Source organism: Cygnus olor, chromosome 1 (genome assembly GCF_009769625.2).
Source record: "Cygnus olor isolate bCygOlo1 chromosome 1, bCygOlo1.pri.v2, whole genome shotgun sequence".
Classification (NCBI taxonomy): Eukaryota; Metazoa; Chordata; class Aves; order Anseriformes; family Anatidae; genus Cygnus; species Cygnus olor.
Genome location: NC_049169.1, coordinates 152,568,343 through 152,592,996, shown reverse-complemented (window position 1 = coordinate 152,592,996; position 24,654 = coordinate 152,568,343). Strand labels below are relative to the sequence as shown.

Sequence of the window (24,654 nt, the reverse complement as noted above, 5' to 3'; positions counted from 1 at the left end):
GTTTGCTCGGTGAAGGAGAGAAGTGCTGGAAAATATCACAGCTGCACTGTATAAACGGAAGCAGCAAAATACAAATAGCAAAGTGATGAGCTCAGTCTTGATTGCCAGATAAAACCACGGAGAGGTGGTGGCTTTGGTATCCATAGTGGACCCATGGGATGGCAAGAGGTGGTTTTGTTGTCCTTGCATGCGTAACTGTCTGGAGGATGAATTGTGATAGGTGGGAAGGAGGGATAGGAGCAGTGAAAGGGGCTGTCAGTAGTTAGAGGAGTAGATTTCTACAAAGTCTGAATGGAGGGATTTCAAAGTAAAGTCTCAAGTGACTGTTTCTGCCATTTGCTCAGACTCTTCATATTTCTTAATACTGGAATCTTGTTTTGCTGTGACACTTTGCTTCAGTCATTTTAAATAGGCTAACGAACAATGTCAGATGGTAAAGACTTTCAATTGCTACTAACCTGGGCTGAATTTGAACTACTGACCTAGAGGTGAAAGGTCTCTTATCCCATTACCAATCCCCTAAGCCCACCAGAATCCATTCTGCACACAGTTTATACCAGCTGTTCATGGCCATTTTTAGAACCGAAAGAAAAGGTGATTTTGCTGCCAAACAACACTTCTTCACACAAGAGGGTCAGCCGACAACAGTTAACCAGATTTTTGCCACATTCTTGCCTCCTAATGCAACTTCCATTATGTAGCTACTGGTTGTCTGCTTTTCAGGCTTTCCAAAAGAACTACAGAAAAGCATTGCTAATTGTTGTTGACAGAAGAGAACGACATTGTTTGTGTAAGTCATTGAATCTGAAAGATGCCATTAACAGTGCTGCCAGGGCACCGAGTGATATCTTAGAGACAACACTACCATGTAACTATCAGAATACTATTTAAAAAGTAGAGAAAAAGGAGGCTCTGCTCCATTTTTTTTTTAAAGTAGAAGAACAAAAGATCACTCTTCAAACGGTACATTAGTTTCTTTCCTTTGGTGAATTTGATGCAAAGAAAATGCAAGAATGGCTGCACTGTGACAGGACCCATCTTGAATTAAGTACTCTAAGAAGCCTTTAATACTACAGCTAAATATTGTCAAAGCAGACCTAGCATCTCTAAAAAAGCGTAAGGAGCTTCTGTTGGATGCAAGTTTCTCTATTTTCTTAGGTGGAGCATGCAGTGAAAGGGATATTGTGTAGAATTAGTGAGTTGCAGGATTTTTTTTGAAGTGCAGGAAGCTAATTGAGAAGGTAATGTTGAAATTGAAAGCTAAATAGTCTGTTGATATGTCTGTGTTTTTTTCAAACACAGAAAAGACAGATTCAGTATTCGTAGGCTACGTAAGTTGTCTTACCTATGTCTGTTCAGTACAGTAAAGAAAGAAATCCTTGCAAAACAGAAGTTGACAAAACGGAATCTATTATTATTGGAAGATAATTTCCTATGAAGAAGTGGATTGATTTTTTTCAAAGTCTAATATATACTGCCATAAAAAATTATGGTTGGTTGGTACATGTCTGTGCATTAGTTTTTATTTCTGCAATAAAACTCAAACAGTAGAAGTCGTCTACCTGGGCATCTCAGTTGATGAAAAATTTTGTAGTTCTGGTTATATTCATTTCTTTGATCGTAGTAATAAATCCAAATGTAAACAGCAACTAGTATTATATACTGTGTCTACAGAAGATGACAACATAAGAGATTTCCTGTTAGGCATTTCTGTGTGCTTTTCATTCAGTCTTTACATCAGCCCAAACATTGTCTGCTCTCCAGCAACTTCTCTAAAAAGATTTTTTTCATATACATATCCCTAAACCCTATGTACTCTTGTGGACTTCTGCAGAGGAACTATTCTGCAGAAAGATGATGTGACCCCAGAGTGCTCCTGCTCATAGCAGTCAGAAAGCTGGCACGCCTGAATAGCAGAACATGTGTGCACCTCTGTTGCTGTTCACTTCTCCAAAACAGAAAACAAGCTCACTGAACTAGCAGGAGCTGAAGAGCATCTGTAAGTTGCTGAGTTTGGGTCAATTGATACTGGGTTTGGAGTAGAAGAAAAGCCCGTGGGATTCCAGGTGAATCATGTTTCCTGGAAACTGGGGTGAATGTTGAAAGTTAGCTTTTAGATTATTTATTTGAATGTAAAGGAGCATATGACACCAACAAGAGATTTAAAACAGTAGGAACGCCGTAGACTGTAGTTTGGAGTGTACTGAAATTTAGATTTTCTTGGCCTCTGTGTTCTGTTTGAACAGTCCAGCTGACGTGCGAGTAAGTTGATGCCCGATGCATACAGGAGCAAGAGTGCAATCTGTGAAAATAACAGTAAGTGCTTGCTATTAGACCTGAGTACCTTGCTGGCCATGAGAAAAACTGTGTTCTGAAAATATGCTGCTGGATATGAGGGGGGCAGCCACTCCTAATTTACTTCTTGGCTCAAACTGTTTGTAAAAATTGCATCACTGTTTTTGTAGCTGTGGATGAGCCCCAGTATGGGAAAGCTTTGACTGTAGGCCATCACAGAATGAGACACGAATTAGCAGTTCTTCTGGGAACTGATGCTAATTAGATTGTCATGTTTACAGGTTCCCCTAGCTTTTTAGTGCATGTTTCACCATCTATAAGCTGGGATTTTGTTGCTTTTCACTCACAGACTTTGCTGCCAGTGCCCCATGATGTATGAATGGGAAGAGTGTTGGGAATCGAAAACTTGTAATGCTCACAGGGAAGTGATTGCTGTGAGGTGTCTGAAGAAGAGCAGATCCAGTATGAAGGGGTGCACTTTCCCTTTTACCCCCTGTGGATGTTGCTGGCTGTAACAGTTATGGCTGTTTGGGCTCACGAGCAGGATCAAAAAGTGGCATTCTTCAGAGAACTGGCTTTGTGTGGATCTCTGGAAGTGGGGAGTAAGACACATTTTTGAGGAGGTGTATACTGCACTTACGTAACATCTTGTTAGAAATCATTTGTGTCCAGACTTGGTATATGTAAAAGGGTTGGTAGTAAAGGTGATATTTTTGGCAGCTAACTGTGTTGAGAGTTATCAGTGATCAAATTTTCTCCTTGTCCTCTTGATAATAGGGACAGCTGCCTTGATATAGCTCTGATCCGTAGATTGCTTGTGGCAGACATGCCTGATTTTGCCCTTTGTGTTAAGGACAGAGAAAATGTGTGAATTTAGCTGCTATCGCATAGCCATACCACCATTGGCTCCGACCTTATTGACGGAGGTTGCACTGGCAAGACCTTGGCTCAGCTGACTACAAAATCTGAGTATGGCCTAAAGCTAAAGGAGTTGATCGATTGAGTGTGATTCAGCTCTGTTTGTGAGCATACTTTCATTCATCTCTTTAAAAATTCACTCCCTGATTTAGCGTCCATAAAATGGCAAGTAAAGGCTTTTGAAGAAGAGGCATAGAATAAAATTAATAGAAGAAAGTACATCAAGCAAGCAAAACGAGAATGACTTCTAAAGCAGAAGGCTGAAACGTGAAAGAGGAAAACATTAAAGGCTAACTTTTGGTAGTGATTCAAAAACAGATTCAACAGTTACCTTGGTTAATAACTGCAACAGTTATTCTAGAGCTTTCCTAAACATGGGATGATGAAGTCTGTACTTTCTTTTTTGGGAGGGGAGGGAGAAGAGTGGTCTTATTTTGCTTCTACCCCCATCCTTCCTTGCCTTTTATAAGATTAGAGTTTTAATTTCAGATCCTGCAAATATCTCTCTGTGGGTGGATTCTTGCACCTCTAGAACTTCGTTGCAGGGTGCTCATTGAACCTTGGATATAGCATTACTGCTTTTTTAATGTCCTTTTGTACTATAAGCTGAAGTGTATTCTGTACATTGCTAAAAATACTGATTACCTCCTGCCCTCCCTCCCCTTGCTGAAAGAAAACTACAAATGCTAAAACAAGTGCAATTTGAGCTGTGAAACTACTCTGAAAGATTAAAGTTACAAAGTTACAAAAAGTCAACTAGCACTTCAAGGTTAAAATTCTTTCCTACCCCATTTGGGTCATCTGATGGCGTTAATGTATACTGAAATACATTTTAAATTATTATACATCCCTACAATATCCCTAAACAGCATTAGTTGAAGCATAGTCCTAAAAGAAAGCAAAACAACTTCTCCCCACCCTCAAAAAGATTTCAAAAAATTTTGCTCATCATATTTTCTGAATGCTGTTTTCTGTGCAGACACAAAGGGAGTATTTTGAAGAAACAGAAGAAAATATTGACCAAGTCAAAGATCTGTATTGAAGAATGGATTAAATAAATGTTTGTGAGTCGTAAGAACCAAACAACAAAAATATTTTTCTTTCCAGAAACATTCCGTCCTATTTTGATCATCAACAATAAAACTGAAAACATCAATGAAGCTGTTGAATCTGGAATGCCAATTGTAATCCAAGAAAAATGACAGTATAGCTAAATAATGCAAGTGTCTTTGGTTAAAATAAAATAAAAAAAGTATTGTATTTTAATTACTTTTGACATTAGAATTCCAGAGGTGTTCAAAACTCAAAGGTGATTTTTTGAAACTTAAATTCTAAGATAAAAGAGTAAAATCTATTATCCAAGTAATTCACGTATGATAAGTAACTTTCTATTAAAACTCTAAGTTAAACTTAGAGGTTTTTTAATAGAAACTTCAAGTTTTGATAGAAATTGAATTGCTTCAATTTAACACTGCAAGGTAGACACTGAGATGTTTCATAGATTCCCAAAATACTGTTATTAAGCTTGACATGCTGGAGAATATCATGTGTTAGGTGGAATCAAGATTGAATCCCAAAGGTATATCCTTAAACTGTATAATCAGATTCCCATTTCAATGTCACTTTTATCCTTCAAAGAATAGGTTCTTGTTTCAGTGATGATTTGTCATTAAAATTATGTCAAAACGTCTTAAAATGTTGTTGAAACTCTACACAAACTCACAGCACACACAGGGCTAATTATGGATGCCATCTGTTTATTTTTACCAAGCTTTTTTCTTAAAGACCAAAGCATCATCATCTTCTGATAAGCCACAAGATTATTCTAATGACTAAATGTTTTCCTTATACTACTGTACTTGAAGGAAGAAAGGCACATGGTTTGTTCACTGACCTTTTTCTGTGTCACAAAATGTATGCAATGTGACATCTCGTGATAGAGAAACCATTGTGAAGAGCATTTTCTTAAGGTGCTTGGCTCTTGGAACACAAATGTTTTGTAACAAAAATGTCAGGTCTGTCATAATTTTCATAGGGAAAGTCTTAAAGCTGTGTGTGTGAAGAACATGCTTTTAACATGCGAAGGTTACTTTTATCTATATGGCGTGTCTTGCAGTCTGGGGATGCTTTGTGGTTTTTTTAGCATACGTTGACTATTATTCCAAGCTAGGAAAAGTATTCATTCATACCCCTTCACATTTAAAAGGAAGAAGTGTGTGTGTGCGTGTGCGCGCACATGTGTGCATGCTTGTACGCACATGCCTGGGTTAGTGTGACCGACGGGTATTCCCATGACAGCATCATCCAAAGCCGTTAGCAGCAATTTGCTGAGAGAGCAGAGTGACTCTGCTGGTCCAGCTCAGCTATTGTGCATGCTAAGCACTAAACAGATAAGTCGGGGGGGGGGGATGGAAATTGAAGGATCCATCTGCTCATTTCTGCTACACTGCGCTGATGTAAGATTACGCTAATCTGGTTGCTTGTCAGGACAGGTTAGTGAAAGCAGGCGAATGGGTGAGATTTAGGGTAGGCTACTTCTGTGGCGAATTGCGAGCGGCTCCTGTACGTGCTGTGTTAAGTGTAGCAGAACGGGTTGATTATCAGCTACTTCGAGATTCTCGGTTGAAACATATTTGTGGCTAAAGAGCTAGTCTTTTCAAAACAAGATTGAACCAAAGCCTCTAAAAGAAAGACATCATCGCCGGGTGCTTTGAGTTTGTAAAATAAATGAGAAAAAGACACCTCTTAGGTGTTTTCCTTTTGTGCACTGCTCGTAGTTATTGTAATCTGCTAATTATTTTATTTTGAGGTGTTTTCTTGCAAAGGACGATGCAGGGAGTTTGTCAAGTTTAATTTTTTGGGGAGAAGAAGACCCAAGATGGGAGGAATGTATTCTTTGCCTGGTCTGATTTCTTGTTTATCTGCGTTTATGGCGAGGGATTTTTTTTTTGTCGTTTTTGTTACCTACTGACTGACAGTTCTTGACCTTGCAGGTTGAACATCCCGTCACAGAATGCATTACCGGCCTGGACTTGGTCCAAGAAATGATCCGTGTTGCTAAGGGTTACCCTCTCCGGCACAAACAAGCTGATATTCCCATCAACGGCTGGGCGGTTGAATGTCGAGTTTATGCTGAGGTAAATGAGTGGTAATGGGGAGGAGGGTAGGTGCTTGAATTGTGCAATAATAATACCCAGGTGTGGACGGACGCCAAGGTGAAGTCAAGGATTATCATACGAAAGTCGTGGTTTAAGACTGTAACATCAGTGGTTGATGAGCCTTTGTAGAGTTTTTATTAATTCAAAATACAGCACATATTTTGACATACCTTTTTTTTCCATAAATCAAAATAAAAAATGTTAAAAGAGGTAGCTAAGATTTGTTTCTAACGACACTTGTTATATATTCTGTTCGTATTTAGTAATGCAGTACTAGCGTTATTTGGTGCAGTTAACTAGTGTCTCCAGATTTCTTAGCTTGTATGCTTGAAACTTTTTGGCCTACAAAGACAGTTGTAATTGAATGGCTTAAAGAATTTTTATTGTTTTAAACAATTCAGGGTTGTTGAAATAGTAAGTTATATGTCTTCTGAGACTACAGTTCTTTATAGGACAAGCTTTCAAAGTGGTGCATGTCTGTCCGTCTCATCTTAAAAAAGCCTACTAAAATATAAAACATTTTCAGGTCTATTTAGTACATTTTATGGTAGTTAGTCTTTTTGCTCTCGTTTTTGATGCGTGAAAATCAAGATTTGCTCGTTTAACAAAATGACACTCAGCTTCCTTCATTTTGTTTTAAGAAAATCTTAGGCAACTGTACTTTTCAAAAAAATGATATTTTTTTCATCACTTAACTGTTGCTGATTTGTGGCCCTGGACTTTTTATTTTTATTTTTTTTCCTTTTCATGACATACACATAATCTTCAACTCGCTCTACTGTTTTCAAGTTACGTGAACTATTTTGATAAAGAATAGATATTTGTCCTGTGATTGGCATGGAAGCTCTTCTGAGTATGAATAGGTTTTACTCTGGAGTAATTGATGCTTGGGCTTTCTTTTTGTCCAGCTTATTTATAAGTGTGTGGGAATCTAAATAATTGGTCCTACTACTTTGCCACGAGTTTGGTTGTTCTTATAGGCCATACGTTTATTTGCTGTCTTATTAAACTTACATGGGCGTTGCATTATGTAAGACATCTCAAAAGGCATAAAGATCAGTTTGATAACTGAATTCCTAACAGCACTTTATCTTTGGAATTTTTTCCTTAAACTCTCTTCTCAACTCCACCCCTTCTATGAATACTTTCCCATCCTTCTTCCAAGGTACAATGTGGCAGATGAAAATGTGGTCTTTGTATATTTTGGTGGTGTACTGTAGCTATGTGCTACATACGTGCTATATGCTACTTTTTTTCCTGCTTTTTGACTGCAATGTGAGAGAATTTATATATTTCCATTTTTTTATTTGGAGTCATAGGGGTAGTTTGAAGAAAAGTAGTTCAACACAAGTGTTTCTGAGGTGGAAAACAAAGTTATTGCAGCAGTGGTTTCTGTTAGACTTCATGCTATTTAATCTTATTTTCTCCACATCTGTAAAAGTTTAATGCTTTTTCATGTCGAATTTTATTTCAGGACCCCTACAAATCTTTTGGCCTGCCATCCATTGGTAAACTGTCTCAGTATCAGGAACCATTGCATGTGCCGAGTGTAAGTAACTTGGTTCTGATTTTCATAGGTACTGAGTGTTAAGGGTCTCATTTTTATAGACAAGGACTATAAGTACTCAACAGCTCTTTAAATCAGGGCCTTTCTTCCAGCTTTTTGGGGATGGGGGGTCACGGCAATACTTATTTGTGCTACCTGAAAAAGTGTTTAAAATCGTACAGTTTCTAACTGGCTTTAAAATGTATTCAAATTGAGTATATCAGGAAATTAATGCATGTTGAAATATTTTACTACGTTGTATAACTTACAGTTTAAGATTTTTCAAACACAGCTCAAGTGAACATACCAGGATGATTAGAAAATGACAGTCAAATGCTGGGTCAGCTCTTTAACTACAGACAACTGTGGACACCAGTGAGAAACTGCCAGTGCTTTCTGTTTAGCTTTGTAGACTTTGAAGAGCAAATTTTCTACAGTGGTTATTACACATTTCAGGATGCAGTCTAACTATACAGAATGGCTATTTATCAAACAGTGTTTTCTGCTACATGAAAAGAACAAGGAGACTGTCATTGTGTAAAATCAAGGTAGCCTAAGTTGTAAGTGCACATATATATGATGCTGTCAGTTAGTGGAATTGCAAGGCTGTACCATCTGTGAATACGATTATTCAGTCAGATTGCTTGCATGGAAAATAATGAAAGATTACAGGAGAAATCTTAAGTGTGGAGATGTTATTGGATATATGATTTATTTCACTTCTTAAATTGTTTTTGCCCATGTACTTTCCGAAGGGACCTGACCCTTTCTGGTCTTCAAGGCTTCATGCTGTGTTCAAAGCCTGAAAGCAGAAAAAACCTGTAAAGATCCCAAAGGCGTTATGTGATCTTAAAGAGGAGATGAGGGGAAAAGGTATCATTGGATGTATCTAAACTTTTTTTTTAAATGAAACAAAGAGTGTATTTAATAAGAATTGATAATGAATACTCCAGTGGTTGTTAGAAGTTTTCACCATGTTGTAATAGCTAACAGGATGTCAAACATTTTGCCCTTGCAAGTTTTTGCAATTTGCAATTTTCCAAACGTGAGACCTGTTGAAAGTACAAGTGATAATGGACAAACTATACCCCCTACAGTCTTTGTCCCACCAAATCTTTCTTCAATTAATGCTGCAGCAGGAGTTTTATGTAATAACATTTGCGCTTGCGAGCCATCCATACAAAGAAAAAACAATTAAAATGCCTTAAATGTTCTGCTTACTGCTGTTATTTGCTTGTGTGAATGTTGCATGTCAGCTAAATGGACCACGGAACAGATAAAGCGATTGGGTGCAGGAGAGTGCACACTAAGCTTTGTCTATCATTATTGCTGGGAGCAATCAAATTGATGCCAGCAGGACAGTAGACGCGTTGACAGCTGTAATTATGTATCTCCATGGTGATCACTTTTGGCCTGTCATGGAGGCCCATGAGTCCCCTCCCTTGCAAGCATTTAATCAGATTGGGCTGTCACTTGTCAGGTAGACAGGGTGGGCTGGGAGTTGGGCTTAGGGGAAGAGGTGAATTGAAAATGAAGGGTGGGAGATGCCTGATCGCTTCACGTGGTCCGTCGTGGTACCAAAGAAAGAAATTTTAATTACGCTAGAGGCTTCGGAGCGATGGCTTGAGGAGCTCATACGGAGTGTCTGGGCTGTTCTCTTTCTGTTTACTACTTTCGTATTATTAAAAATAGAACAGCTATTTTTATTTGGACACTCGTGGTTTGGTGTCTTAATTCACGTTTTCTGCCACTGTTGAACTAATTTCTCTCCTGAGAGTGTCATGCCACTAAGAACAAAATTAATATGATTAAAAAAGTTCCTTACAGGCCCATCGTGCCACAGTGTTTGTTTTCCACATTTTAGATTTTAGCGTTGTCAACAAGTTGGATATAGAAATTAGGTCAGGCTTGTTATGTGTTACAGGAAGTTCAGCTTAAGACTAGTGCATTGCCAAATGCATTTTCAATTCATTTCTTCCGTTTTTCAAGTGAGCTGTGATGGGCTGTGTGCACGTATTTGTCAGTTTTTCAAGTTGGGAGAACTGTCGTGCATGGATGGGGGAGGGTTTTTCCTTATCCATAGATAATTCTATACTCATTCTTTTTGTGTCATATATTCTGTAACTTTCTTAGAACATGGTACTGAGGAATATTAATTTTTGTCGTTGATAATGAAGCTTAAGATAGGTAACCACAAACCCCCATATCGTTCTGATTGTGAGCATACATATTTAAATACTCTTACCCAACATCAAAAACACACTGCCATATCTGAAGAGCTCAAGCATTACCCTTTGCCAGTATGATCACAAGTCTGTTCTTTTAATCACTCTTGACAGACAGAAAAACAAACTCTCAGGCTCTAATATAGTTAAGAATTGGGAAATGCTAGAATTCTGTATCCATAGGTGAGTGGAATTTGATGCACTAATAGTTTACTGCAGGACTGGAATGTAGATTTGTACTTCCTGCCCCCTTTACGATTTCTTTTTTTTAAATCTTTATCTTTTGGTTTACTGTTCTCATAGCATAAAAACACATAATGGTAGTATAACATCAGTAAAAGTGTTTGGGACTGTCATACCAATGAGCTGTAGGATACCATAAGATCTTGAACCATAGCCTTTCTTTTGTATTTTAAATACTGAAAAAAAGAAAGGAAATATATTAAGAAGTAAATGATGGAGGTCTGATAGGTATTGGTATTCTCTATCTACATAAGCACATTATAATAAGTATCTGTTGAATTAGGGTTTCTTTTTCATCCAATATTCATTAAGTTCTGTCACACCATATAGCTTATAAAATCACCTACTGTTACCAGGGTCTGAAAATTTAAGCACTGCCGGGAGAATTGAAGATGGTAAATGTATTTCTTTTCTGCTATCATTTTTTTTTGGTCATCCCAAGTTTATTTTATGAAAATTAAACTTCTACATAGGACTGCAGACACTTTTTTTAGTAAATTCTGCAGCAGTTTTTGAAGAATTTTAAATTCCTACTGTGTTTTTTTTTCATTTTTCAGGATATTGAACTTAAGACAAAGTGTAAATTGTATAGTGGTGTGTATGTAGTACACAAACAGAAATATAGGGTAGGCAGAGCATGTAGTCAGTAGCATTAGAAGCCTTACATTAATTCCAAGGCCTGTCTAACCTGTTTTACTGTGAATCTGAATTATACACTTTTCATGTTTATTTCTTTGTCAAAGTATGACATACACTTATAAATCCTTACATATACATATGTGCATGTAAAGCACCCACAAACACTTATATGATCACTTTATAGGTGCTGCTTTGGACACAAAAGTCACAATATAGTTCATTTATGTGTGGAGTGCATATGTCTTACCTTTGTGGTTTATATATGTGTTTATCATGTATTCCAAAATATACTGCAAGGAAGGGATTAATAGTAGATCACAGACCGAGTAGGTAAATTAATTCTTTTTGTTTGAATGTGAGAATATATGCATTGAGATTTTATATATAGGCAAATATTCTGGGAGAGAGGATGGTATAAGACTTACATGAAGGAGAGTTGGCAATTAAGCTGCATATTTTTCTGTAGTCACAATATGTCTGAACTACCTTCTCATCAGTAGATAATGTTACGTACCTGGTATGGGTAGTGGGGGGCCTGGTTAAGTGTAGATAAAACACATTCAGATAAGATGTAATAAAAATGATACAGAAGTGCTATTGCCTTTACATGTAAGTAAATATGCTGTATAAACAAACATAAATATACAATAAATAATATGTAAATACGAATAAAAAAGTACAAATATACAAATTTATAAATGCATGCCTTTTTTTCTTTCTTTCTTAAATGAAACCTCATAAAAACTGATCAGATGGTGTTTTTTGATGAAAAACATGAGTACACCTGCTAGGGTATCTTTTTATGTCATTTGGATAATAAAGTCATCATCATGCCCTCATGTGGATTCTGTAGACAAGAGGTTCTACATGTGGTCCCTTGATAATTGCCTAAATTAAAATATTAAAGGCCTAACAGCCGTTGCGTTGACCTTTTTCTGCCTTACTGCAGACAGATGAGCTGCTGTTTATTGCAAAGGTTCCTTCCCACAGGTGAAGATTTAAGTGAGATTCCAGGACCCTCTTCCCCATCCCCTTTACAATGCCGTATATCAGAGCCTTGCTGTTTCAACAGTTTTGATTAGTCTTCCATCCCCAGAATGCATTTATCACAGTATTTTAAAAATATTTCAGGTTCCAGTGCTCAAAAGCAGCAATTTAGTAAATATTTCTTACCCAGGAATTGCTCATTTAAAACAAAGTTTTATATGGCTAACCTCATTGCTGCAGTGATGAAATCAAACTGAGAGATGAAAACAAGAATCAGCAATATACTAACTAACTTGTTGGCTGGTTAACAGCAATCAGCCTCTTCAAAAGAAATTTTTGAACTTGTGTCATTTTTTTTCCATGAATATTGCAGAATCAGAGCTTTAATTGGGGCTGTGTCCTTACAAAACAAAGCCATGGAAAAAGCTGTGTAAACATTAAAGCCTCAGGGGAACCAGCAGCAACAGAAAAAAAAATGTTTTACAGTTGAGAGGGTGAGGCAGAGAAGGAAAGTGTTACAGACATGAAAACCACAGGATCAGTATTCCTATAGAGCTGATAAGCAGAGCTCCAAAGTTCCTGCTGAATACTCCTTAGTTGTATTCCTCCTGACGCCTTCAGAAGGTCTATAGTGGAACGTGCGGGATGTGATTACATGTATACGCAGAAAGGGTGTGATTAGAAGGGGCATCCTTCATGCCAGGTGTCAGTCAAGAATAATTACAACTATTTTATTACAGTGATTAAATCAGAATTGGATACGTTGAGCATTGAAGTTTAGAGTGTGTAACACAACCTAAATTGTTAGATCAAATGTAACGTGTTTACTGTGCGTTCTAGGAGAACAAAAGAATTTTGACCATCAGCTGAAGATTGTGTTCCCGTTTCTTTTAAAGGATGGAATAACCTGCAAGTATTTTTCCTGGTGGAGAAAAAAGCTCCCTCCCCACCTTTTCAGCTTCTATGAAAACAAATTATTATCCTAGTTCTTCAAAGGAAAAATATACTTTATAAGTTTCATGAGTGTTATGTTTTAAGTCTGCCAGATATATTTTATCACATGTTGAATTTTTTTTAATGTAAAATTATTTTTACTTCTTATTTTTTGAAGGTACGTGTTGACAGTGGCATACAACAAGGAAGTGATATTAGCATTTATTATGATCCTATGATTTCAAAAGTAAGTTGATTATTTTCTCAATAAATACTCTGAAGATATGAAACACTAATTTTGTACACAGATCAGTGAAGGAAAATATATTAAAGGATTGGTAAATCAGTATTTTAAAGATGTTGAGCATAACATCCCTTGAGGGAATATGGAAGAAGTGAAGGAAGATGTGGAATAGAGGAAGTTGAGTGTTACTTGTAAACAAAAAATTATCTTTTGACACAATAATTGTTTGTTTTGCAGTTTCTGATTATTAAAAGGATTCTAATTTAAACAGAAACATGTATATTCAGACTTGGGTGCTGCCACTGTATCTTTCAACGTAACCTAGCTAGACATGATCGTAATAGTTCTGGCTTCCAAAGAGAAGCAGTGGAAGACGCGGTTGAAAGCCTCTCTCACTATTCTTATTCATCAGTGATGTATTGGTAAAATTAAACTGTGACTTCATAGTCAGATTGTCAAAAAATTCACTCTTATATCTTAGAAGTTGGTTGGGACGTTCAGAAGTCAGGAGAATCAATTAATGCTCAATCTCTGTTCTAATTTTCTGTGCACCCTAGGAAGAGAGGGCCTGTTTAGATGCCCACACTGGTATGAAGTGAAGGTGATTGGACTTCTTTCATAGAATGGGTTAAGAGATCTTAGTTTTCTCTTGGTGTTTTAGAGAGCCTCTGAAGCATAGATTAAGTAATGTGTGAGAAATGTTTTTGTGACTGCAGAAGTTGTACAAACTGTGTTCATTTTAAATGCTTTTCAGATTCTAGAGACAAATATTATGCCATTTTTTTAGGTAACTTAAATACCTTTTGTTTTTTTAGCTGATTACCTATGGCTCTAATAGAGCTGAAGCACTGAAAAGAATGGAAGAGGCTCTGGACAATTATGTAATTCGAGGTAACTACAGAAATTTAGGTTCCTAGTGTGATAGGCTGGCATCTGTTTCAAGAAAACAGCTTGAAAATATAGTAATTAGCAAATTGAGTAAAGTTCCTCCTTCTTAAGTGCAAATGAAAACAGGAAAAGCTTGTGTTAATTAAGCTGAGAAGATAAATCAATACCGAAGAGATTTCATTTTTTTATCTCCTTGCTTGTGCTTTGAGATTAAATATTTATCTCTAAATATTTAAATTGTTTTCTTAAAGGATTTTCACAAAATGGTGTCACATAATTGATGTATTACTTTACATTAATGTTGCAAAAAAAAAAAAGGCCACAGCACTGTAAGAAATTTTAAGTAGTTGCTGTTTTATAGCACCGTAATACATTGACTGCAGACAAATTAATATCACAATACAGTATTTGGTAGTGTGTGTGTGTGTGTGTATATATATATATATATATATATATATATATATATATATCTGTTTCTTACTTTCAATGTAATTGTTTATATTTGGGTAAATAGAGACATGAGCAGAATGTGTTTCAGCTCTTGCTGACTGACTGCCTAGAAGAAGTGGATGCTCTTTCAGCTTTCCCAAGCAGCAGGGGTGAATCAACCATGACCACTTTAACTCTTTTGAAGTTTTACAAAGGGAAGCTGTGTTTTTTCTGGGAGAAGTCTTTACATCTTCCTCTGTGTCTTATGGAAAATGCAGAAGGAAAACTCAGAATAGGAGGGGGAAAAATAGAATTTTTTATTCTTTCTTATCCAGGGGTTGATTAGAGAAGGGAACTGTAATGTCACAAAATCTTCATTTTACCCCTTGTCTGTGTTTTTTTGAGGAAACTGTTTTTTCATTACTAGTATACTACTAATTTCATTCACTAGTATACTTAGTGAGCGAAAGTAGCAGGGAAGGCACCTGTTGGAAGGTTTGTTGCTTTTTAAATTTTTTTGATTGTTGGACAGTTTGTTCAATGATTTGAGATGGGAGAAAGACATGAGACACGTTTAATTCCTTCCATAACTGGCTGAGAAGGAGGAGCAAGAGGCCCTAGCTCATACAGAAGACAAGCACATTAGTGTTTCTGTAAAACTTGATATGGCTTTAATGCTGTCTGATGAATAGACGTAGTGAATAGTACAAATGCCATTTCAGACTCAAAAGATTTGTCTATCTAGGGGAAAATGAGCATCCCTCTACCACAGTGTAGTTAGGTAGGTGGTAGGACCAGACATTGGAAATGAGCTGCATAACTCTTAAATGGATTTATACTGGTGGAACTTGAGCGGTTAGGCTATTGCAGTACAATGTGCAGATGTAAATCCCTGCTGTATATCAGCAGAGTAAATGTATGTGAGAAAGAAATTTCCGCCACTATAGCTAAACTGAAGTGGAGTAGGTTTTTTTCGTATTTTTAATGGTGACAGGCTCTTGATTCAAAATGAGTTGTATTAATAGCAAATGATGCTAGAAGGATTATATTTAATGAGAATATTGACATTGCGGAGCATGGTTTTTGATTGGGATAAATAATAAATGCGATATCCCATTATAATGTGGGATGGAACTTAATCATAGAATCACAGAACATCCTGAGTTGGAAGGGACCCACAAGGGTCATTGAGTCCAATGACTGGGCCTACACAGGACTACATAATAGTTTGTTCTTAGGTATTTTACATAGAATCATAGAATGGCTTGTTGGAAGGGACCCTAAAGATCATCTAGTTCCAGCCCCCAAATATAGATCTATATGGACCTATGAAGAGTTGTAATATATATATAAATATCTAGAAAGGATATGACACCATACATCTGAAAACTAATAATTTACATTCATGATTTATTTTACATTTTTATTAATATGCATGTATGCATTTAAATGTCCATACCTGATCTCTGTCTAACATTCCTACCAGTGAGAAAGCTCTTCGTCTATTAAAAACATTGAAAGAGGTAGTAAGTTAAGTACAGGTGAATGTGTTTTTCATGTATTGCAGAAGACAAATATTAATTTATCACAGGTTTCAAAAGTAGATGAATTTTCAGGACATGTTTTCAATCGTGATGAGCAGTGGTTTCCATCTGAAAACCAACAGGATTTTCATGTAGTTTTACTCAGCAGATAATCTATTCTCAGGATTTACTTAAAATGGAGCACGCATGGGTATTGAAGTATCTCTTCTCTTTTCTAGTGTGAATAATGCTTTTGTACTTGTCAGTGCAGTTCAGAACATTGCAGATAGGACAGCTCAGACAAGTACAGAACTTCCATTGTTCAGAGGAGTTGTCTCTAATGAAAGTGCAAGTAAGCTTAACAAGTGATGAAGAAGAAATAATGTAATAATTTGTGTATTTTTACTTTAAAATGTTATATAAAACAATATTAAACCACGTGGATCTTATGTGAATGTCCATTTATAACTAAAGATCAACATAGTCTTACTGAATAGTGTGCTTCATATTCCATATACTGAAAAAAACTATCTGAATCAGCTCTTGTTTGCTTTGTATTTTAGAGAGAGTTTATTTTCCATTCTAAGTAGCAAGTCTTTTACGAGTTGCAAAGCATTTTAGCTAAGCATTACCAGATACAGTCAGTGCAAATTGCACATCTAATACACACTGAGAATTTAGATTTAAATTCCCAAGAATTGCAACATTTCTGTAAACAAAAATGCTTGCTTGCTCACCTACGGTCAGGATGGGATGGGGTGACTGGGTAACAGGTCAAGGACCATCTAATGGATAGCTTAGGGACTGCTAATGGAAGATGGAGTCTTTCCCATCACTTCTGTGTCACCAGTTCAAAGCAGGCAAAAGTTGGTAAGGACTTTTAGTCACTAATATTTTGATGGTTGCTTGCTGACCTGTGTGAAATCAGTGGTCTTTATTGAGTTCCTAGACGACAAATGTCCTCTTGGAACAAACGCCAACATATAATGTCATTCATGGCAATCCCAGTAGAGAACCCAGGGACTGGGGCGGCACAGTGACCCTCCTGGAGGTGCCTCATCCAGGATGGGTTGAGGCGTGCTGAGAGTGTGAAGTGCAAGGACTTACTCTGCTGCTCCTTGTGTGCTGTCTGTATGAGTACATATTTGATTTCTGCTGCTGTGACTTTAGGATATCCAAGTGTTATCTCATTGTCTTTTAACTCCATTCCACTTGCAGGGAACAAATCTATTTGTTAGTAGATGCTAACAATGTGGCTAACCCAGGGTACATTGAATGTGGTCACAGGGAAGCAATCTGCATCTTACTTCCTTTGTAATATCTATATTGTAATAGGCCAGATGAAAGTCAAACACTTGAGGAGTGGATTGGATTAAATGATTTCCCGAGGTCCTTTACCAGCTAAATTATTCTGATCAGAACCTACTCTTCCATTGAGAACTGATCTGAATTCAAAATCCCAGCTGAGATTTCTGAAAGAGGAAAGGTATGATTAATACTGCTATTCATGGGTCTTCCAGTATGGTTTAGGGGTGATTTTAATGTTCAAGGTCTAACCCGTATTTATCTCACAGTTTTATTCAGTGATTACTGGAGAATTTCTAGATACGGAAATGTTAATGACATTGGTCAAGCATAAGAAGTAGTGTTGCTCATTGGGCTGAGGCATGAATAATTCACCTGTAACATTATTAGTAGTTCATCTTTCTCCTGTTTTATGTCATCTTTCGTCTGAAACTTAAGGTTTGTTTTTTTTTTTCATTCTAATTTAGACAATAGAAATAGGATATTAGAATAATACATCTTAGTGTGTTTACTGTATGTGTAAACATAATGTGTGATTTTCCATTTTCTCAGTTTCTCTAAGATTTTAGCATGTTTGTCGTGTAATCATTTATGATGCTTAATCTGTTCATTTAAAGGAGATTATAAAACCCAGTATGAATTTCTGGCAAGTTTATATATGAGAAGTGTTTTTATTTAAATAAACAAAATGAATGTATTTATGCAGCAAGTAGAACCGAACATCAGCTCAGTGGAGGTTTGATTGGGCAGATAGCTTGTATCATTGTATGCAAAGGTTTCTGTAATCTTTCCTTAGACCTCTCTTTGCTTTTTGTCTTCCCTGCTGATTCAAGCATAAAGCAGCAACGTGAAATTAACAGTCATAGTGAATAGTCAGCCTTTCCCTGTCGAGGTCCTGCTTGCTGCATGGAGAAGGAAATGTAGTGTACTACTTGGAAAAAAGAAGAGGGAGGGAAAAAAGAGCACCTGAGGAAAGAGTAAGAAGCAGATGAAACAAGGAGCAGTAGAAATAGGGGAGCCACCAACTGTGGCTTTTTCCAGCATGGAGTAGAAGAGCAAACACCTAAAACTGAAAAGTGGTAAATAACCGTGGTGAATGTTTTGAGGGGAATGGGAATGCAGAAGGGAACTCTGTGAGATGAACTGAGACCTGAAAGAACAGTGCAGCAGAAACTGTTGTCTTGAGTTTTTTCCAGCTGTAAACACACTAACTAGGAGGAAAAAAAGAATACTATGCTTAGTGTTGTGGAGAAGGCCTTGACTTTGAAGAAAAAAAAAAAGGGGGAAAAAAAAAAGAAAAAGTCAGGTACAGAAAATTTCACAGTAAACTTCAATGAAATCCAAAATACTGTTCATTGTAAATTACTGAATGATGGTATTTTACATAAAAGATACTTGTTGATGGCAGTGATGCAAATTGCATACTATTTTGTATTCTAATCCCATGCTGGTATGCTAGTGAGCTCATTGGTGTTGTGAAGAATCTTTGTACGTAAACCAGCTTTCCTGCAAAGTGCCTGTTTGTTCTTTAAAAAAAAAAAAAAAGATAGGAATGGGCCTCATTTTCCTGCTTGCACTTTACAAAAGAGCTGCAAGAGATTCCACGACTGACCTGTGGATTTCCCCTCTCCATAGCAGAGGCAGCGAGGTTTGGGCACTCCACAAGATTCAGCACGTTCTCTGACCCTTTGCAGCAGAGATCGTGTGGCTCCCAAGCGGGTCACTGTGGAAACTGAAACCAGAGAAGGGAAGGCAGCTAATGGATAGCAGCTCCCAAGCGCTAGAAGAGACCAGTGCAGAATGCTTGGTAATGTCAGCGTTGAATACAGATGCTGGCATGGGGAAGATTCTCCTCCTATTTCTCCCATCCCTTTTCTCTTAAGCCAGTTCCAGGGGAAGGAGTGGGAATGGCAGCTTGTCAGGGGAACGTTATGGCATGTGGTTTAGGAATGTTTATTGTCTACTGCTGTACGTGGGAGGGAGAGGAAAGGACAATCAACGTACAGACTGATCAGGTGAAAGGGGAATGTGATGTTATTGATGCAGGAGAAGAGAGAGAGAATAGTTTGTGCATTTCTGGGGGTCAGAGAATCTGTGGAAGTGAAAAGTTACAAGAAAATCAGTGTGACACGTTGAGACATCCAAAGACAAGTACTGTTATTTCTAGGTAGAACCCGTAGATACAGTGTTGTCCTGGAGGTCCATTCCTCTTCTTTAGATTAAAGGGCTGGCCAGGGAGATGGTGATGGCAAGATGGCCATCATCTTCCTCTTAAGATTTTCAGAAGTCCATGCAGTACAAAATTTAGTTTGTTTGAACTAATAATTTTTCAGTAGGATACTACCATATATAATCTGTTTTTTTTTTTTTCTTATTTTCCCTCTTTATTCTGGTCTATGAGTTTTGTGAGCTCAAGTCCTTAATACTGGGCAGAATTACCATTTTACTTGAAATACATGTTCAACTCCAAGAGTCAGTGGTGTACTTGTTCTGTATGAGAATTTTATGTGGATGTTTGGGTATTAGAATAATAATAAAATTAAAAAGCCTTTCTTTTTGCTTATGAGATTGTACTTTGTATGCACATAGACTTCTCTGAAGTGAAACAAAACAGACTTTGAAAGACAACTAAACAGTTGAATGTTGAAGGATTTAGGGAATATTATGACAACTTTTGGAATTGCAAACATGGAGGCTAGCTGAGTGGTAATTGTGAACTTCGAAAAGTTTGTGTTGAAAGTGTTTTTTCATAGTTGAGCATTACCACAGATTTGAACATTGTTTTAAATAGAAGCATAAGTTTTTCAAAACACAGCACAGGTTAGTACTATTTTTTTTGGTTAAAGAAGTTGATAGGGATGCCTCGAAAGTTCATAGCATTTATTCTTATTCAGTAATTAAAATGATTGGTGATAATTTATTTTTGCTATTTTTTTAAAAGAGAAACCTCTAGTACAGTACTCTATGTGTAGTTTTGTAATCAGAAAGTATGCAGTTCTTTCTGTTCCACTCAGCACAATTGGAAATTATCAGCAAGTTAAGTCTATTCAACTGCTTATCTACAGAGAGGCATGTAGGACTCCAATTAAGTTTACATGGATAAATGCAGATTTGTGTTTGCAAATGTCAAGATGACAGAAGCTTAATGCTGTAAAAAGGCTAATCGACGCTGAATATGTTTAGTGTCGGTAAATATTTATAGTGAAAACATGGCTTGTGGTTTTGTGCCTTAGCATTCCAGGTTTGTTCAGACTTTTAGTGAGTAAAAATAATAGTCTGTTCATAAACCGGCTATAAAACTTGTCTTTTGTATAAAACTAATTTTATTGTCTTTTTCATCGTTCTGTTTTTTTGGAAACCAGGATAGGGGCTAGGCAGCATTTTGTAAGTTGATTAAAAAATCAGGTAAATTTACCAAGATTTTAAGGGAGATGTAGACCAGAGAATGTACAAGATAAGAGGCAGTATGTGAAGGAATTTCTTCCAAATATTTTATTTTTTTAATGAGGACTTCTTCAAAACAGTGCTTACTAATCAGCCCTGTTGAAAGATGTGAATATTTAATATGTTCATGTATTCATTAGGCAATAACTACAGTTTTACTAGAAAGTTGATTGAACATCAGGATTACATATATGCTTATATATAAGATTTAAAAATATATGCATTTCTTATTTCATTAGATCTCCAGACGTTGAGTGTTAGTCCTCTCTCTTTTACAAGTGTGTTCTGGAAAATAGTGTGTCAAAATTGAAATCCATGAAGTACATCCTAAACTGAGCTTCTGCTGATGTAATATAGTATGAAGAGCACAGCTGAGTGAAAGAAAAGAAAAGAGGCACAAGGAGCATTGATTATTATTTTTTATTATATTTTGACTTAGAGAGAAGAAGAATATTACTGCAACTGCAGTTCTGCATCAGTCTTAACGGTGTAAAAGAATGATGCTGAAGTGAAATTTTGTTTTCTGGAGGGGAAATAAATTGATATGGTTTTGGATTTTGTTTGTTGGAAATGTCATGGCTTGTCAGGTTAACAAATGTGATTTTGTTCTTGGCAGACTGCAGACCCGGACAAGAAAAAGAAAAATCCCCTGAAAACCACTGCAACATAAATATAATATACTTCAGTTTAGTGTGTAACTTTGCATGAAATAAGCACTGCCTGTTAGCCTCCGTTTGATCCTGTGAGAGTGTGGGGCTAATGTCTGGCCAGTGTTTTGGAAGCAGCAGGTAGTCAGGAGCGAGCTGCTGTAGGGGTCCATATTTCTGTAGCCTAGCAGTTACTCGCACACAGATGGAGACCTTATGAACTTTGACAGAGGTCATGCTAAATTGTAAATCTAAAACTTCTAGACTTCTGAAGGATTACACTGCATTATTATTATTATTATTAATTTCTTTTTTGAGCATACGATTAGGAACACCACTAAAGATAGTAACTCTGTTTTGAGAAGTAGATCAACCATGCAGTCATTATTCATATACTGATCACAGGGATCGATAAAGATAGCCTTTCATGATGCTTTATATGGAAACTGCATATTATAATTGTAATTTACATGTGTAGAACACATTATATTGCTTCCCAGACACCTAGGCTTGCCTGCTCTTTTGAACTCAGTAAGGGAATTTTAGAGTTTTAAAACATTTCAGAAGTTTCTGATTTTTCTGGTGCAAATGATTTGAAAATAATTAAGATACTCAGTGTTTTTTTGATTTCAGGTCTTTTGGGGCAGTCAGTTGAGACACCAAGCTCTCTGTCATCTGTCATCAGCCATCATCTCACCAGGGATCTTTTAGCTGTTTAGGAAAGAAAAACATGAGATGATCTGGTTACACGCTGTAATGCGTTTAAACCCTGCATTCAGTCAAAGTCAGGGAGCATTGAAGAACCCCTCTTTTGTCTTCTAATTACAGTCCCAAAGCTGTACTTAATAGATGAAAATGTCTGATACTTCAACTTACTATGCAAATGGAAAAATTTGGGGGGAGGGATCAATACATTCATGTATTACTAGTTCTATTTTGTAGCAGCCAAAGAACTTTTTTTTTCCAAGTTATAGTCATTTAGCATTTAAAAATAAATATTTTTTTTTTAGCGGAGATACAAAGTGAGTTTCATTCTGTGTTTAAGAAATCAAGGTCCATGAACGACTGTCTGGGTCAGAAGCAGCAAGGAGGCTCTTTTAATCAAATGGTCAAATTTTCATCTTGTCATCATTGAACTGGTTGCGTAATGTGCTTCTTTAATGGCTCATGAACTAGTCTTTAAAGCTATGACTTCATGATTCAGTGAGGCTGAGTCTCATTCCATGTGTTGAAAGTGGTTTCAGTAATGGCCACACAGAGAGATTGAAAATTCACACCAGCAGCAGACTGTAGGGGGAAAAAGCTTTAAAACAGTTTGAACTGATCTGCACATAAAATAACAAGAATGTTATTCATACTTCTAAACTGGAAAAACACAAAGGGAAAAGAAGTAGAAGCATAAAAGAATCTCCTTCTGTTGCCCCAGCAATTCACGGTCACTGTACTGCTAGTGTCTTTGTGTTAGTGATATCTGTTTCAATAGGGGAAAAAAAAAATCCAAACAGCTTAACTTGCAGTTGAGAGTAACCAACAGGTTTCTTTGTTTCATATGTTCCACGGGAATCTTTTATGACAGAGAAATTATGAAAACTCTATGAAATCTGTATAGTGATATAGTGTATGTGTACACACACATACTTACTACTACTGTATATAGTGTATATATATAAAAATTGTGTGTGTATATATATGTATATATTTGTGAGAGAACTTCTTACTATCTCTCATTACCATGACTGAGGAATTACTGTGACATGTATCTTCCACAGCAGTACATGTATGTAAAGTGGCAGGTTAACAAGACAGGCTGGGATTTGTTGGAATTGTGCTGATATGCATGGTCATGACACATCTGTCGTTTCAGTGAGATGACCAAAAGGCTCTTGGTTGTGCATGCTGTCATTGACTTAACTAGGTGTTTGAACCAGGCTTGGCGAGGTGAAACTTCTTCCTCTTAATTACTTCATAATTAATCTGAGTGTTTAAGGAGGATATCTTGAAGCAGGAGTGGAGAAAACTGGTAATCTGCTTTGATTACATCAGTACTCTGGTTTCTAAGTTATAAACAAATATTCTGTGTAATTGAGAGCATGTATTTTTAGAAGTTGTTTTCTACTGTAATTCAATTAATAATTTCATCTGATTTTTGTACTGGTGTTTTGTTTTCAGGTGTGACTCACAATATCTCTTTACTGCGAGAAGTGATCATCCATCCACGCTTTGTTCGAGGAGACATTAGCACTAAATTTCTTCCTGAAGTCTATCCTGATGGATTTAAAGGTTTGTTCCTCTTTGGAATGTTTCTTTTTTTTTTTTTTTTTTTCTTGAGAGGTGTTGTTTCTGGTTATTATTCCTTTTATATTTATAGACTGTCATGTCCTCTAATCAGTCTTTACATTTTTTGGATGTATCTGTGTATACACAATTTTTTAATAACACATGATTGAACCAGTTACTTTCTTCACTTTCAACAAGACAAAATATACATTTCTAGTAACAAAATAGTAAATGAAATACAACCAAAGTCAAGCAAAACAATTTGTAGGTGATATGAAATATGTAAAATAAACATCAGTTCAACTCTACCGTGCTGTTGTGCTTCATTACAGACAGTGCTCCTACTGTTAACTGGAGATGAAATTTCTCTTTACCCACCACTATTGCTTCTCCAGTTGGTCAGTGCAGCATCTTCAGAAGCACCTTTTGGCACCCCTTGTGTTCACTGCAGCATTCTGTGGAGGATGTAGGCATTTTGCTAGAGTATTCCAGTAAGCTGGTCTTAATACTCATTATGTGCAGTAATGGGCATTACCTGAAATTGTCACTTATAAGCTAGGTGAACATAAACACAAATGCAAACATTTCTTTACAACATCCCAAATGACAAGTTGCAGAAGTGTATAACAGTTAGTAGAGGAATGTAAGTAAATGAATAGATTGGTTTCCTTTCACAAGGATCAAAATTTTAAAGGTTGTCTTCTCTCTCAGCCAATCTGCTGTAGATCCTTTCTTGACCCATGTGGCCAGAGACTCAGTCTTTCTACAGGCCTTATACCTCAGTTGACCTTCGTGAGGCAGAAGCTCTACATATATATATATATATATATATATATATATATATATACACACACGTGTATATATATATATATATACACGTATATACATATATATATATATATATATAAATAAAAGTTCCAGTTTTTATAGCTCATCTTTCGTGGTGTTTTTAT

General features: G+C 36.6%; 1 protein-coding gene across 1 annotated transcript in view; it reads left to right on the top strand.

The window, feature by feature from the left end:
- The window catches only part of PCCA (propionyl-CoA carboxylase subunit alpha), a 284,588-nt gene that overhangs the window by 118,360 nt on the left and 141,574 nt on the right, over positions 1-24,654 (top strand). The window contains 5 exon segments of the mRNA XM_040538044.1: positions 6,207-6,350; positions 7,846-7,920; positions 13,123-13,191; positions 14,004-14,079; positions 23,594-23,704. Of these exon segments, the coding sequence (XP_040393978.1) occupies positions 6,207-6,350; positions 7,846-7,920; positions 13,123-13,191; positions 14,004-14,079; positions 23,594-23,704 (475 nt within the window).